The sequence below is a fragment of the Schistocerca gregaria genome, chromosome 6 (genome assembly GCF_023897955.1).
Source record: "Schistocerca gregaria isolate iqSchGreg1 chromosome 6, iqSchGreg1.2, whole genome shotgun sequence".
Classification (NCBI taxonomy): Eukaryota; Metazoa; Arthropoda; class Insecta; order Orthoptera; family Acrididae; genus Schistocerca; species Schistocerca gregaria.
The window spans coordinates 321,509,601-321,525,431 of NC_064925.1; the positions used below are offsets into that span (position 1 = coordinate 321,509,601).

General features: G+C 38.9%; 1 protein-coding gene across 1 annotated transcript in view; it reads right to left on the reverse strand.

The window, feature by feature from the left end:
* Nucleotides 1-15,831, reverse strand: part of LOC126278868 (uncharacterized) — a 68,083-nt gene that overhangs the window by 13,911 nt on the left and 38,341 nt on the right. The window contains exon 4 of the mRNA XM_049979142.1: nucleotides 6,324-6,574. Within this exon, the coding sequence (XP_049835099.1) occupies nucleotides 6,324-6,574 (251 nt within the window). The remainder of the gene's footprint in view (nucleotides 1-6,323; nucleotides 6,575-15,831) is intronic.

Genomic DNA, 15,831 nt, shown 5'->3' on the forward strand with positions numbered 1-15,831 from the left:
CAGATTGATACCAGTACAAAGTGTGGCAGTAGAGGCAGCTCTATGTGTGGCCTGTAGACAACAGTATTCATCACTTATCTGTCCAAAGCAGTTTGCCCACAGATGGGTTTGTCAAAGTGGAAGGGCAGGAGGTAGTCAGGTTTGACCAGAAACATGTGGTACAAAGTAATTTGTGTCCACTGCAAAAACATGCAGACACCTAATGCACATTTTAAAACCCTAGTCCCAATACAAAGTGCATGAAGCACCATAGCTGTGTAAAAGTAAAAAAATCTAATTAATATTGTAGCACAATTAGTTTATGAGGTACAGAGTCACAAAGATATACAAATTATCATGAACTATGGAAATTAATAACTTTTGTTGTACTGACTGTACACAGCTGATAAAAGGGCAAAAAGAAGCACAATTCAATTTAGAATTTTGGTCTAGTAAAGAAGTTGAGAATTAATGTATACTTTGTATTGTTAGAGCTTTTTCCTCATTACGCAAATAATTATAAACTTATACATAGTGTTTGTCCTCCATATTACAAGTAACATTTCAGTATTTGCTGCTAGAGGCAATATTCATGAACATGACACCAGAGCCAGGGCTAAATTAAATATACCAAGGCACAGGTTGCAAGAACAGGAAATTCTCATTAAGTGATCCAACTCAAAATTTTCAACAAATTACTAATTTATGTTCAGTCTATGGATATAAAAATTTTTAAAATTTAGTGGTATACCTATAGATCACCCATTTTACCATATTAAAAATTTTCTTGAGATGCCTGAGGACGACATTAGCATTTCACAAATTTTCCTTCTGTTTGTTTTATTGGTATATGCTGTGTTTATGTTTTGCATAATTTTTTCTATGTCTTGTATAATTTTGTCCTCTATACCCTATAAGAATATTATTGCAGAGAGTTTGTACCATAGTATGCTATAGCATACCTTATTGACACTCACTCTTCGAAATTTTCCTGTAGTGTATTTTATTATTGCTGTGCTTAATATGTATACTATAGTTAACTGACATTATTTTATTATCATGGGCCTACATCTATTACTATGTCCTGTATTATATTACAATAATGAAGCCTATTTCATTGCAAAGTGATCAATGGTGAATTAAAATTCTTGACACTTGTGAGACGAGAAAATTGTCATTAAGCCATATCAAACACATGTGATCACACACAACAGTGCCCATCTTCAACCTCATCCACATCATAATAGCACATTATAATTTAATAACTTAAGGCTATTTGTATTTGATCACTCTTTGTTTACACTTTTATACCACAGAGCATGATTTCAATGCTATTCAAACTGTGAGAGAAATAACAGTCACAGAAAATTTATAAGTATATCACAATATGCACCATGGAAAGAAGCAACCTTTGATATGTGCTGCGTCTGTGTAAACTTAAAGGCATTCAAATGGTAAAGCTACATGTAAATGCAATGGCACTGAAAAATGGATACATTTACTATGCCTATCTGCGACTCAGCCTCTCCGCTATATGGTGAGTAGCAACTTTCCTTCTCTAATAAAGACAGAGGGGCACTTGTGCAGGCAATGTTTTGTTGGTTGGAGTTGCAAGGAGTCATGATAGCAAGTGTCGGGATACGAGTGGTAAAGCGGGTGCTGTGTGGACTTGGAGAAGCTGTGTTAGGCATAGAAATATTTTAGCTGGTGTTGAACCTTGAAATAATTTTGACAGTTGTTGGAGTTAGAGAAATTCTGTTAGTTTGCTAGGTTGTTGGACTTAGAAATATTCTGAGTGTAATTGAACTTTGTACTATTTTTTAGTGTTGCTGGACTAGTCCTGTCTAGGATGCAGAGAAAGACTGCCAATTGGTCCCTGCCACAGCCCTACTCCCTCCCACAGGCAGTACTAAAGAATCTTCCCCCAACTCTACCTTATTATCATTACCCCTCTCTGTCCCACACCTCTTACATCATATGCAGTGTTTACCTTTGCTAGTAAATGTTTCAGATGTGACTGTATTTACTCTGTACTTTCCTTTTCTGGAAGAATTTGTAACATTAAAGACCTACTGATAATGTTGAAATCACTGTTTTGCACAGACTATATGGTTCTGGCAATTACTCAAGTAACCTCGTGCCAGAAGTATTCAGATGCAGCCTATGTGACCCACAAATAAAATTAGTGAGGGGCAGTACTTTGTCACACCACTGAGTGACTGTCTAAATTCAGAATTACCATTTCTCACACATCCAAGACTGATGAAATATTAAATAATTCCAGGGAAGCTGGTCTGCATTTTAGTTAACTGATATCTTGGGCTGTCTATACTGTCTTTGTAGTGAGTGGTGTATTGATGAACTTCTTTTCTTTTTCTGTAGGTCTAATGATTTCTCTTTGTGTGAACACAGCAGCTGAAAATATATTGGCTTAAAACAGTTTGAGCTCCTAATCTGGAAAAAATTGGTTTGTAATAGTCAGTTTTTTTGCTTGTGGTAATGATACTTTCTGTTTTCTTTTCAATAAAAGCACATTCTTGTGGCCAGCAGAATAGCCCCACAGTAAGAGTTTATAGCTGATTTTCATGTGCAACATTGCATAATATGTACATTGCATAGTAGGTACTGTTGTGATACAACACTTTTTAGTTTCCTAAAGACATACAGAACCAGTGAGAGTTTGGAACATGTATGTTCAGTGTTTGCCAAGCTAACTTGGTATCAATGAAAAAGCCCAGAAGCTTAATTGCCGCTGTGTCACCCAGTGCTCCAGTATCACTTAGGCTGCATATCACCCTCTGTGTTTTGCCTTCATTAACCTTCATCTTATTCATGATGAAACAGACTTTTGCTTGTTGACCAGCTCGAAATACATCCTCCCCTTTTGAGAACAAAGTTGTGTCATCTGCAAGCTGCTAGGTGTGGCCATTGGAGCCTATGTCATTGATGAAAATTAAGATCAACTGGGTCCCTATTACAGGTCCCTGTGGCACACTGTGTTTTAACTTCATTTCACCTGATTTTGCTTCTTGCACTGATTCAATCTGTTGTCTGTTTTTAGGTAAGATTTTAGAGTTTGTAGAACAGCTCCGCCAAATACAATATGATTTTAGTTTGCTGAGATGGACCTTATGTGGAATACAATCAAATGCCTTACTAAAGTCACAGAGTACCAGTGCTATTGTAAGACTACTATATCGATAGACCAGCCATGAGCTGCATTTAAGAACCTTCAATACTCTCTGTGATATATTTTGTTTAAATAAATGAATGATTGTTTTACATCTCCATGAAGGAGAAACACTCCTGTTTTACCTCTAGTTACGACTAGATGCCTTTTCCATTACAGGTGCGGCAACCATTCTGTAATGAGTAACATTTACATAAACATCATAAAATATTCAGTTCAGTCAGTTATTCAAATAATTTAATTAACACTAACTACCACTATATTAAATAATTATTCATGTTCCTTTTCCATTACAGGTGCACCAACCATTCTGTAATGAGTAATATTTACATAAATACCGTAAAACATTCAGTTCAGTCAGATATTCAAATAATTTAATTAACACTAACTACCAATATATTAAATAATTATCCATGTTTCTTATTACACCTTTAGATTTTCCATGGGACACTCGCCAGATGCCGATTGCTGATAACAAAGAGATGCTTTTGACCAGCTGAAATTGTCTAAGCTGTTAGTGCAAATCACATGGTCAATATACACTCCTGGAAATTGAAATAAGAACACCATGAATTCATTGTCCCAAGAAGGGGAAACTTTATTGACACATTCCTGGGGTCAGATACATCACATGATCACACTGACAGAACCACAGGCACATAGACACAAGCAACAGAGCATGCACAATGTTGGCACTAGTACAGTGTATATCCACCTTTCGCAGCAATGCAGGCTGCTATTCTCCCATGGAGACGATCGTAGAGATGCTGGATGTAGTCCTATGGAACGGCTTGCCATGCCATTTCCACCAGGCGCCTCAGTTGGACCAGTGTTCGTGCTGGACGTGCAGACCGTGTGAGACGACGCTTCATCCAGTCCCAAACATTCTCAATGGGGGACAGATCCGGAGATCTTGCTGGCCAGGGTAGTTTACTTACACCTTCTAGAGCACGTTGGGTGGCACGGGATACATGTGGATGTGCATTGTCCTGTTGGAACAGCAAGTCCCCTTGCCGATCTAGGAATGGTAGAACGATGGGTTCGATGACGGTTTGGATGTACCGTGCACTATTCAGTGTCCCCTCGACGATCACCAGAGGTGTACGGCCAGTGTAGGAGATCGCTCCCCACACCATGATGCCGGGTGTTGGCCCTGTGTTCCTCGGTCGTATGCAGTCCTAATTGTGGCGCTCACCCGCACGGCGCCAAACACGCATACGACCATCATTGGCACCAAGGCAGAAGCGACTCTCATCGCTGAAGACGACACATCTCCATTCGTCCTCCATTCACGCCTGTCGCAACACCACTGGAGGCGGGCTGCACGATGTTGGGGCGTGAGCGGAAGACGGCCTAACGGTGTGCGGGACCGTAGCCCAGCTTCATGGAGACGGTTGCGAATGGTCCTCGCCGATACCCCACAAACAACAGTGTCCCTAATTTGCTGGGAAGTGGTGGTGCGGTCCCCTACGGCACTGCGTACGATCCTACGGTCTTGGCGTGCATCCGTGCGTCGCTGCGGTCCGGTCCCAGATCGACGGGCACGTGCACCTTCTGCCGACCACTGGCGACGACATCGATGTACTGTGGAGACCTCACGCCCCACGTGTTGAGCAATTCAGCGGTACGTCCACCCGGCCTCCCGCATGCCCACTATACGTCCTCGCTCAAAGTCCGTAAACTGCACATACGGTTCACGTCCACGCTGTCGCAGCATGCTACCAGTGTTAAAGACTGCTATGGAGCTCCGTATGCCACGGCAAACTGGCTGACACTAACGGTGGCTGTGCACAAATGCTGCGCAGCTAGCGCCATTCGACGGCCAACACCGTGGTTCCTGGTGTGTCCGCTGTGCCGTGCGTGTGATCATTGCTTGTACAGCCCTCTCGCAGTGTCTGGAGCAAGTATGGTGGGTCTGACACACCGGTGTCAATGTGTTCTTTTTTCCATTTCCAAGAGTGTTTATAGGAACCTCATCTTTTCAAATGTTTAGTTTGGGGATTTCAAAGTCTGATGTCATGAAGTTATTTTGTCATTATTTCAGCTTGAAATAACATGATCACAATTTCCATGACCACAATTTCCCTCTGTTAAACAGGCAATGGCACCAACTTTTAATATTTTCATGATAAGATTACAGGTCTTCCATCCAGTCCAACACACATATGCTAATGCATAAGTAAGATGCTTCTTTACAACTGATCCTCCCATTTGAGCTAATTTCTATTATAGTTTCTAATTTTGAAATCCAATATCCAGACACTAAACCTTTCAGGGGACTGTCTGGTAAAAACATGGCCCTCTTTTCATGCCAGTCATCACTTCTTAGTAAAAGAACAGATACAAACTGACAAAATACGTGAGGGAGAAAGAAACAGTTATACTTTAGAACCCTTCATATTCAAAATTCTGACTTGCATTTGTAACTAAGTCAAGTACTGCTGCTGTAGTTGATGTGCCCTTCCATCTACCTTAAAGGAGGTTTCATGACTGAATGAAAGAATTATGCTACAATACTAACTGCAAGAACAAAACTAACATATTGTTTTTGAACACTTTCAAGACCCAGGAAACATCTCAGTGACGTCATATCCCATTTATTTTCAGTACAATGAAGAACTGTAACAACAACAACTACTACAGCTTTAATCAGAAAGATGAGTATTGTTTGAACTATTGACTTTCTACAATGACCAATGTTATTGAAATTAGTTATTGGAACTATGCCCTGCAATTAATCTTAATCACTTCTATGTCTGGAAACTACTGACAGAACTGTTTTTAAATTTTATTTCATCAATTATTTTACAATATCTCAATTACATGTAGGACAGGGTACAATTAGACAGTAGACTCCTTTTTGTTTGGGTGTGCTGACCTGTTTTGAGAAATATTAATTTTATGAAGTTTGAGAGACTGCTCATTGATTCATTAACTGGACACTGAGGAAAATAAATGCACAGAAAAATTGAACTAAAACTGTGGACTTGTTTACATTATAGAGCAACAGACTAGTATTCATTAAGATTTTCAGCTTCATGACTGCAAATTTATGTGTTACCAACAAGGCAGCGTAGAAGAGACAACAAAACCAGATTTCACTTACTCAATGAAACTGATACACTATCAAACATCTGAATTTTTTAGAACTCACCTCTGAGTACGTTGGGAAAGCTATAGCTGCCCTGTAAGTAATATTTTCTGTCATTTCTGGTAACAGATTATGGAGAGACTCGACTGTTACATGTAGAATATTTTGAAATTTCCTTTGCATAGATGGCAACATGAGCTCACATACTTCTGCAGAGACCAACATACGTGGCAAGTTGGGCCAAGTAATTACCTCCTGACCAACAACTTTCTTATCTTGCTCCAGCAACAAACACTCAAAAAATTTTCTCTCGCCTAAAAAACAAAAATTAAATAAAAGTTTATATTAATTAACCATATTACTTATGTTCCCAATGACAATTGTAAAATGAAATAAATCCAGTGCTACAACTGCACTTCCAGTGTTAATGATAAAAAACAGCAGTAAGTTAAAAAAGTTGAAGCCTCCTGCATTCAATACATAAAATTACTTGTCCATAGATTGCGTCACTGCCATATTAAAATAAATGGATTCCTCCCCTCTTCCCCCCCCCCCTCCCACAGACACACACTCATGCACACAAACACACTCAGACAGAGGAAGAGAGGGGGGGGGGGGGCGGGGGAGGGGGAAGCCAAGTGAGAGGAAGTTGAAGTAGAGACAGAAGGCATGGAAGATACTGAACATGCAGAAAGAAAAATATTGTTTGTTGAAGAAATATCAAAGAATCATTATTTTATTTATATGAAAAATTATGCATAACTTAAGCTTATAATATGTAAAAAAGATGAACATCAGTATCTCTACAGTGCACTTAAAACATGTACAGATGAGAGAACATAACACAACAACATATTTTGATGTAGTTTATAGGTTTTCAGTGATTTACATAAGGAATTAGTTGTCATGTTTATAAAAACAGTCATGATTTAAAATAAATTCTTTAAATAATGGACCCATGACCACTTAGTTATCATAGTTCTCCTTGTTAACCCATGTGTTTCTAAAAACAGTCATGATTTAAAATGCATTTTTTAAAATAATGGACCCATGACCACCCACTGTTTCAGCACTTCTACAATGTACTTGACTTGTCTACATGGAGATAAGGTGACAGCATTTCTGATTGTTTCTATGATCACTATTTGCTTGGGTATTTATGAAGGTACATATTGTTCAGAAAAGCTTATATTCTACAGTGCAAAAAAGATTGTCATGGGAGGAGGTTCATTGGTATAACAAGTAATCAGCATCACTGGCTCTCTCAATAGCAAAATTTAATGTTTGTAGACACATACAATTTCTACAGCAATAAGGAGATACTGAATACATATCAGATGATACTGTAGGATTCATAGTCTGACAGACTATCAATTTTTCTTAGTACTGAGTTAGCAAATTATTTACAGCCAATTTGTATATATAGATGGATTATGGTGAATTAACAAAACAAACAGAATTGGGCTGTCACTTCTTCTCTGCCTTATTTCACAAAGCTGAGGATCTTTTTTATTTGTTTATTTTTTGTTGAAGGAACCTAATGAGTCCATTATGTGACCTAAACAAAATGGATTAGGAAGCAGTGCATCAATAATTTCTCCAAACCCATGAGATTCATTTTTAAGAATATACGTTATTGTTGTGGTCTTCAGCCCTGAGACTGGTTTGATGCATCTCTCCATGCTACTCTATCCTGTGCAAGCTGATTCATCTCTCAGTGTGTACTGCAGCCTACATCCTTCTGAATCAGCATAGTATATTCATCTCTTGGTCTCCCCCTACGATTTTTACTCTCCACACTGCCCTCCAATACTAAATTGGTGATTCCTTGATGCCTCAGAACATGTCCTACCAACCGGTCCCTTCTTCTAGTCAAGTTGTGCCATAAACTCCTCTTCTCCCCAATTCTATTCAATACCTCCTCATTAGTTATGTGATCTACCCATCTAATCTTCAGCATTCTTCTTTAGCACCACATTTTGAAAGCTTCTATTCCATTCTTGTCCAAACTATTTATTGTCCATGTTTCACTTCCATACATGGCTACACTCCACACAAATACTTTCAGAAACGACTTCCTGACACTTAAATCTATACTCAATGTTAACAAATTTCTCTTCTACAGAAATGTTTTCCTTCCCATTGCCAGTCTACATTTTGTATCCCCTCTACTTTGACCATCATGAGTTATTTTTCTCCCCAAATAGCAGAACTCCTTTACTACTTTAAATGTCTCATTTCCTAATCTAATTCCCTCAGCATCTACATCTACATGATTACTCCGCAATTCACATTTAAGTGCTTGGCAGAGGGTTCATCGAACCACAATCATACTATTTCTCTACTATTCCACTCCCGAACAGCGCGCGGGAAAAACGAACACCTAAACCTTTCTGTTCGAGCTCTGATTTCTCTTATTTTATTTTGATGATCATTCCTACCTATGTAGGCTGGGCTCAACAAAATATTTTCGCATTTGGAAGAGAAACTTGGTGACTGAAATTTCGTAAAAAGGTCTCGCCGCAACGAAAAACGTCTTTGCTGTAATGACTTCCATCCCAACTCGTGTATCATATCTGCCACATTCTCTCCCCTATTACATGATAATACAAAATTAGCTGCCCTTTTTTTGCACCCTTTCGATGTCCTCTGTCAATCCCACCTGGTAAGGATCCTACACCGCACAACAGTATTCTAACAGAGGACGAACGAGTGTAGTGTAAGCTGTCTCTTTAGTAGACTTGTTGCATCTTCTAAGTGTCCTGCCAATGAAACGCAACCTTTGGCTCGCCTTCCCCACAATATTATCTATGTGGTCTTTCCAACTGAAATTGTTCATAATTTTAACACCTAGGCACTTAGTTGAATTGACAACCTTGAGAATTGTTCTACTTATCGAGTAATCAAATTCCAACAGATTTCTTTTCAAACTCATGTGGTTCACCTCACACTTTTCATTATTTAGCGTCAACTGCCACCTGCCACACCATACAGCAATCTTTTCTAAATCACTTTGCAACTGATACTGGTCTTCAGATGACCTTACTAGACGGTAAATTACAGCATCATCTGCGAGCAACCTAAGAGAACTGCTCAGATTGTCACCTAGGTGATTTATATAGATCAGAAACAGCAGAGGTCCCAGGACGCTTCCCTGGGGAACACCTGATATCACTTCAGTTTTACTCGATGATTTGCCATCTATTACTATGAAATGTATCCTTCCTGACAGGAAATCATGAATACAGTTGCACAACTGAGATGATACCCCATAGGCCTGCAGCTTGGTAGGAAGTTGCTTGTGAGGAACGGTGTCAGATGCTTTTCGGAAATCTAGAAATATGGAATCAACTTGAGGTCCCCTGTTGATAGCAGCCATTACTTTGTGCGAATAAAGAGCTAGCTGAGTTGCACAAGAACGATGTTTTCTGAAACCATGATGATTTCATATCAATAGATTGTTCCCTTCAAGGTGATTCATAATGTTTGAATACAGTATATGCTCCAAAACCCTACTGCAAACCATGTCAATGATATAGGTCTGTAGTTCAATGGATTACTCCTACTACCCTTCTTAAACACTGGTGCAACCTTCACAATTTTCCAATCTGTAGGTACAGACCTATCGGTGAGCGAGTGGTTGTATATGATTGCTAAGTAGGGAGCTATTGTATCAATGTAATCTGAAAGGAACCTAATTGATATACAATCTGGACCTGAAGACTTGCCCGTATCAAGCAATTTGAGTTGCTTCACAACCCCTAAGGTATCTACTTCTAAGAAACTCATGCTAGCAGCTGCTCGTGTTTCAAATTCTGGAATATTCCATTCGTCTTCTCTAGTGAAGGAATTTTGGAAAGCTGCGTTCAATAACTCCGCTTTAGCGGCACAGTCGTCGGTACTTTACATACAAGCAGAATTTCTTCAGATTTTCTATCAAATTTCGAGACAATGTTTTGTTGTGGAACCTATTAAAGGCATCTCACATTGAAGTCCGTGCCAAATTTCATGCGTCTGTAAATTTTAGCCAATCTTCAGGATTTCGCATTCTTCTGAACTTCGCATGCTTTTTCTGTTGCCTCTGCAACAGTGTTCGGACCTGTTTTGTGTACTATGGGGGACTAGTTCCATTTCTTACCAATTTATGAGGTATGAATCTCTCAATTGCTGTTGCTACTATATCTCCGAATTTGAACCACATCTCGTCTAAATTTTCATAGTCAGTTCAGAAGGAATAGAAACTGTCTGTTAGGAAGGCCGCTTTTTTAAATAAAATTATTTTGAGTTTGTTTCTGGTGGATTTTGAAGAAACAGTATTGAGCCTAGCTACAATGACCTTGTGATCACTAATCCCTGTATCAGTCATGATGCTCTCTATTAGCTCTGGATTGTTTGCGGCTAAGAGATCAAGTGTGTTTTTGTAACCATTTACAATTCACATGGGTTCGTGGACTAACTGCTCGAAATAATTTTCTGAGAAAGCATTTAGGACAATCTCGGAAGATGTTTTCTGCCTACAACTGGTTTTAAAGAAGTATTTTTGCCAACATATTGAGGGAAGGTTGAAGTCCCCACCAACTATAACCAAATGAGTGGGGTATTTATTTGTTACGAGATTCAAATTTTCTCAGAACTGTTCAGCAACTATATCATCGGAGTCTTGGGGTCGGTAGAAGGAGCCAATTATTAACTTAGTTTGGCTGTTAAGTATAACCTCCATCCATACCAATTTGCACGGAGTGTCTAATTCGACTTCACTACAAGATAAACCACTACTGACAGACACAAACACTCCACCACCAATTCTGCCTAAACTATCTTTCCTGAACACCGTATGAGACTTCATAAAAATTTATGCATAACTTATTTCAGGCTTTAACCAGCTTTCTGTACCTATAATGATTTCAGCTTCTGTGCTTTCTATTAGCGCTTGAAGCTCAGGGACTTTCCCAGCACAACTACAACAATTTACAACTACAATTCCGACTGTTCCTTGATTCAAGCACATCCTGTATTTGCCATGCACCCTTTGAGATTGCAGTCCACCCCATACTTTCCCGAGGCCTTCTAACCTAAAAAAACGTCCAGTCCAGGCCACACAGCCTCCGCTACCTGTGTAGCCGCCAGATGAGTGTAGTGAACTCCTGACCTATTCAGCGGAACCCACAACTCCACCACCCTATGGCGCAAGTCAAGGAATCTGCAGCCAACACGGTCGCAAAACCGTTTGAGCCTCTGGGGTTCAGACCCTCCACCCGGCTCTGCACCAAAGGTCCACACTAAAAAATTGTTTTAATGGTATAAAATTGATATTTATCATTAAACAAAGTGGGTTAAAAATATCTTAAATGTTTGTACCAGACCTAAGTGCAGTCAAGTCAATTCAGGGTTAAATTGTGATCTGGAGATGTAACGTGTATGTTCCTTAAATGATCTACACATATAAATAAATACTTGTGCTGTCCCTGTATGGCAAAGATATTGTATGGAAGTATGATTATCTCAGTAAGTTAACAGAAATTTGAAGAACAAAACTATCATTTTTATTATATGCCTCATTTGCCATATCCACACTAGCACTGTTGCACATCATAGGGGAGAAAAAATGTAAATTACCAAGCCACACGCCAAAACTAAAGGTAATTAACATTTATTCAGTATTCAAGAACTGCCAGAACATTCTTAACACGCACATATCTAGGCCTGAACGCATTTCTGGGCAGGCAATTTTTGGCATATCTGAACGATAATTACTGCAGATGTGGAAAATCCACATTATCTCTCTCACCAACCACCATATCTGGCAACCTGCAGCAGGAGTTGCTGTCAGGAAAGAGAAAGAGGATGTTTGTGACAATTTAAAATAATTATATAATTTTGTAAATTTTCTAAATAAAATAGAAAGAAACTTCCACATGGGAAAAATGTATTAAAAACAAAGATTCCAAGACTTACCAAGCGGGAAAGCGCCGGCAGACAGGCACATGAACAAAACACACAAACACACACACAGAATTACTAGCTTTCGCAACCGATGGTTGCTTCTTCAGGAAGGAGAGGGAAAGACGAAAGGATGTGGGTTTTAAGGGAGAGGGTAAGGAGTCATTCCAATCCCGGGAGCGGAAAGACTTCCCTTAGGGGAAAAAAAGGACAGGTGTACACTCGCACACACACACACACACACACACACACACACACACACACACACACACACACACACACACATATCCATCCGCACATACACAGACACAAGCACAAACTGTGTTCAGAAAGGATGGATTAAATAAAGTAGGTGGTGGTGTATTTGTGTCTGTTGGTAGCAGTTTATCTTGTAGTGAAGTTGAAACAGATAATTCCTGCGAAATACTGTGAGTAGAGGTTATACTCAACAGCTGTACCAAAATAATAACTGGCTCCTTCTACCAACTCCCTGACTCAGATGATTTAATAGCTGAACGGTTCAAAGAAAACTTGAATCTGATTACAAATAAGTATCCCATTCATACAGTTATAATTGGTGGAGACTTCAATCTACCCCCAATTTGTTGGCGAAAATACATATTCAAAGCCAGTGGTAGACAGAAAACATCTTCTGAAATTGTACTAAATGCTTTCTGAGAATTACTTTGAACAATTAGTTCATGATCTCACATGAATTGTAAATGGTTGCGAAAATGCACTTGACCTCTTGGCCACAAATAATCCTGATCTAATAGCGAGCATCATGATGGATATGGGGATTAGTGAACACAAGGTTATTGTAGTGAGACTCAAAACCATATCAACCAAAAACACTATAAACCACTAAAAATAGACACAAAACATATCTACTGAAAACAGGAGATACAAATTCACTTGATGCCTTCCTAAGAGAGAGTCTCCTTTCCTTCCAAGCTAATTATGTAAGTGTAGACCAGATATGGCTCAAATTCAAAGATACAGTATCAACAGCAATAGATAGACTCATACCACCTAAGTTAATAAGAGACTACACAAAACATGTCAGAACACTGTTGCAGAAGCCACGAAAAAGCATACCAAATTCAGAAGAATGCAAAATCCCCAAGACTGGCTAAGTTTCATGGAAGCTCAAAATTTAGTGCGAACGTAAGTGCGAGATGCTTTTAATAGGTTCCACAATGAAACATTGTCTCAAAATATGGTAGAAAACCAAAAGAAATTCTGATTGTATGTAAGGTACACCAGTGACAAAAAACAGTCAATACCATCACTGCACAATAGTGATGGAAATGTTACTGAAGATGATGCCACTAAAGTGGAGTTACTAAATACAGTTTTCTGTAATTCCTTCACAAAAGAAGACAAAGTAAATATTCCAGAATTCGAAACCAGAACAGCTGTTAGCATGAGTGACATAAAACTAGATATCTTAGTTGTTGCGAAACAACTCAAATCACTTAAGAAAGGCAAGTCTACTGGTGCAGATGGTATACCAATTAGGTTCCTTTCAGAGTATGCAGACATAATAGTGCCTTTTTTTAGCAATCATGCACAACTGCTCACTTGACAAAAGGTCGGTTCCTAAAAACTGGAAAGTAGCACAGGCCCACTAATATTCAAGAAAGGAAATAGGAGTAACCCGTTGAATTACAGACCCATATCACTGACCTCAATTTGCAGTGGGATTTTGGAGAATATACTGTACTTGAACATTATGAATCACCTTGAAGAAAATGACTTATTGATACATAACCAACATGGAATCAGAAAATATCATTCTTGTACTTCCCATGAAGTAATGAGTGCCATTGACAAGGGATCTCAAATCAGTTCTATATTCCTAGATTTCCAGAAGACTTTTGATACCGTTCCTCACAAGCTACTATTAATCAAATTGGATGCATATGGAATCTCGTCTCATTGTGTGACTGGATTTGTGATTTCCTCTCAGAAGGTCACAGTTTGTAGTGATAGTAAATCATCAAGAAGAACAGAAGTGATACCTGGCATTCTGAAAGGTAATGTCATAGGCCCTCTGCTGTTCCTGATTTACATAGATGATCTAGATGATAATCTGAGCAGCCCCCTTAGATTGTTTGCAGATGACGCTGTAATTTACCATCTAGTAAAATCATCAGACAATGAATTTTAATTACAAAATGATCTAGAGAGAATATCTGCATGGTGTGAGTAGTGGCAATTAGGACTAAACAAAGAAAAGTGCACGGTCATCCACATGGGTACAAAAAGAAATCCAATAAATTTTGGGTATACAATAAATCGCACAAATCTAAGGACTGTCAATTCGACTAAATACCTAGGAATTACAATTATGAGCAACTTAAATTGGAAAGACCACATAGATAATATTGTGAGGAAGGCGAAACAAAGACTACTTCGTTGGCAGAACACTTAGAAGATGCGACAAACCCACTAAAGAGACAGCCTACATTACACTTGTCCATCCTCTGCTGGAATATTGCTGCATGGTGTGGGATCCTTGACAGGTAGGGTTGACGGAGGACATCGAAAAAGTGCAAAGAAGGGCAGCTTGTTTCATGTTAGGGGTGAGAGTGTCACTGATATGATAAGCGAGTTGGGGTGGCAGTCACTGAACCAAAGGCAGTTTTCTTTGCGGCAAGATCTATTTACGAAATTTCAATCACCAACTTTCTCTTCTGAATGCAAAAATATTTTGTTGACATACAGCTACATAGGGACAAATGATCATCATAATAAAATAAGAGAAATCACATCTCGAATGGAAAGATGTAGGTGTTCCTTTTTCCCCAAGTGCCATTAGAGAGTGGAATGGTAGAAAAGTAGTACGAAAATGGTTCAATGAACTCTCTGCCAGGCACTTAAGTGTGAATTGCAGAATAACCATGTAGACATAGAACACATGAACATTGAAAGTGTGATGAATTAGTAGCCAATGAGCAATTATACACTTGGCTTTTTAAGTTAGTATTTAAGTGTCCTTGCAGCGAGCAATGAAGAGTCACATCCTGAATAAAATAAAGAACACTATAGTTAGATAGTACCAAAGCATAAGGGCTGCACTGAAAATAAATAATTACAGGTATAAAAATATGTGTGAGTGTGATAGTGTGAATGTGTGTATGAAAAAGCTACAGTACGCCAGATGTATAAAAAGGATGAACTTAGATCTTGTGCTACCAAATAGAAAAGGCCCAGATTCTGCATAACAAGTCAAAGGGAGTGAGAAGAGTGCCAAGCAAGAATTATTACAGCACATTTACCCACATATGGAAGTTGTCTCAACATTGTTTTACACTTTTTCACTGCCACAATTCTTGCAGACACATATTCCTGGACAACAGAATACACAAGGGTGATATCATGTAGCAAAAGAAAGTGTGAGTCTGTAAGTGACTGATACTGAAGCTCACTGTTTACAGCTGATGATTACACTTGTATAACACAATGCTGTACTGTCAGAATGTATCTGTATATAGTAAATACAGGGTGTTTCAAAAATGACCGGTATATTTGAAACAGCAATACAAACTAAACGAGCAGCGATAGAAATACACCGTTTGTTGCAATATGCTTGGGACAACAGTACATTTTCAGGCAGACAAACTTT